Here is an 801-nt window from a genome sequence, read left to right on the forward strand (position 1 = left end):
CTCCTCAGCCTTGGAATTCCTCCATGGCCGAGCTCTGGTCCATGCTGACGTCAAACTGGACAACGTCCTCCTGTTCGACCCCCATTGTCAGCGCATCAAACTGGGTGACTTCGGCCTCAACCCGGGTCCAGGGCTTTCCCTATGGGCCCCATTGCAGACCCCGCTGCCCTAATGCGCCCCCGGAGCTCTGCTCCCTGCAGGGCTCCCAGACCCTGCCCCTGGATCCCAGCCTGGACGTCCTGGGCCTTCGGGGTCCTGCTCTTCTGCCTCTGCACCGGATGCTTCCCATGGGCCTCGTCGCCATGGAGACGGATGCAGGGTACCAGGAGTTCAGTGCCTGGCAACGGGGTCAGAGGGCAGCGGTACCCGCTGCATGGGGGGACATTGGGGCCGTGGGGCTGGGGATGCTCCGGAGGCTCCTGAGCCTGGATCCCGACCGCAGGAGTCCTGCTATGGAAGTGAACCAGTACCTGGAGCTGCCCTGGGGGGTGGGGGGGAGGGGAGGGGGGGGGAGGGGGGGGAGGAGTGAGGGGGAATGGGGGGGGGAAAGTGTACCGATGGGATGGGGGGGATGGATGGGGGGGTTTCCATTAGGAAGGCATTGAATGGGATGAGATGGGAAGGGGGCATGGAATGGGGTGGAATGGGAAGGGGTGGGATGGGATGGGATGGGCATGGGATGGGGGGGGGGGGTTCCATTAGGAGGAATGGAATGGGTTGGGATGGGATGGGTTGGGATGGGATGGGAAGGGGGGGTTCCATTAGGAGGAATGGAATGGGTTGGGATGGAAGGAGTTGGGA

General features: G+C 63.9%; 1 protein-coding gene across 1 annotated transcript in view; it reads left to right on the forward strand.

The window, feature by feature from the left end:
* Positions 1-172, forward strand: part of LOC117437758 (uncharacterized serine/threonine-protein kinase SBK3-like) — a 5,926-nt gene extending 5,754 nt beyond the window's left edge. Inside the window, exon 4 of the mRNA XM_034072373.1 lies at positions 9-172. Within this exon, the coding sequence (XP_033928264.1) occupies positions 9-172 (164 nt within the window). The remainder of the gene's footprint in view (positions 1-8) is intronic.
* The last annotated feature ends 629 nt before the right edge of the window (positions 173-801 follow it).

The sequence above is a fragment of the Melopsittacus undulatus genome, chromosome 27 (genome assembly GCF_012275295.1).
Source record: "Melopsittacus undulatus isolate bMelUnd1 chromosome 27, bMelUnd1.mat.Z, whole genome shotgun sequence".
Taxonomy (NCBI): domain Eukaryota; kingdom Metazoa; phylum Chordata; class Aves; order Psittaciformes; family Psittaculidae; genus Melopsittacus; species Melopsittacus undulatus.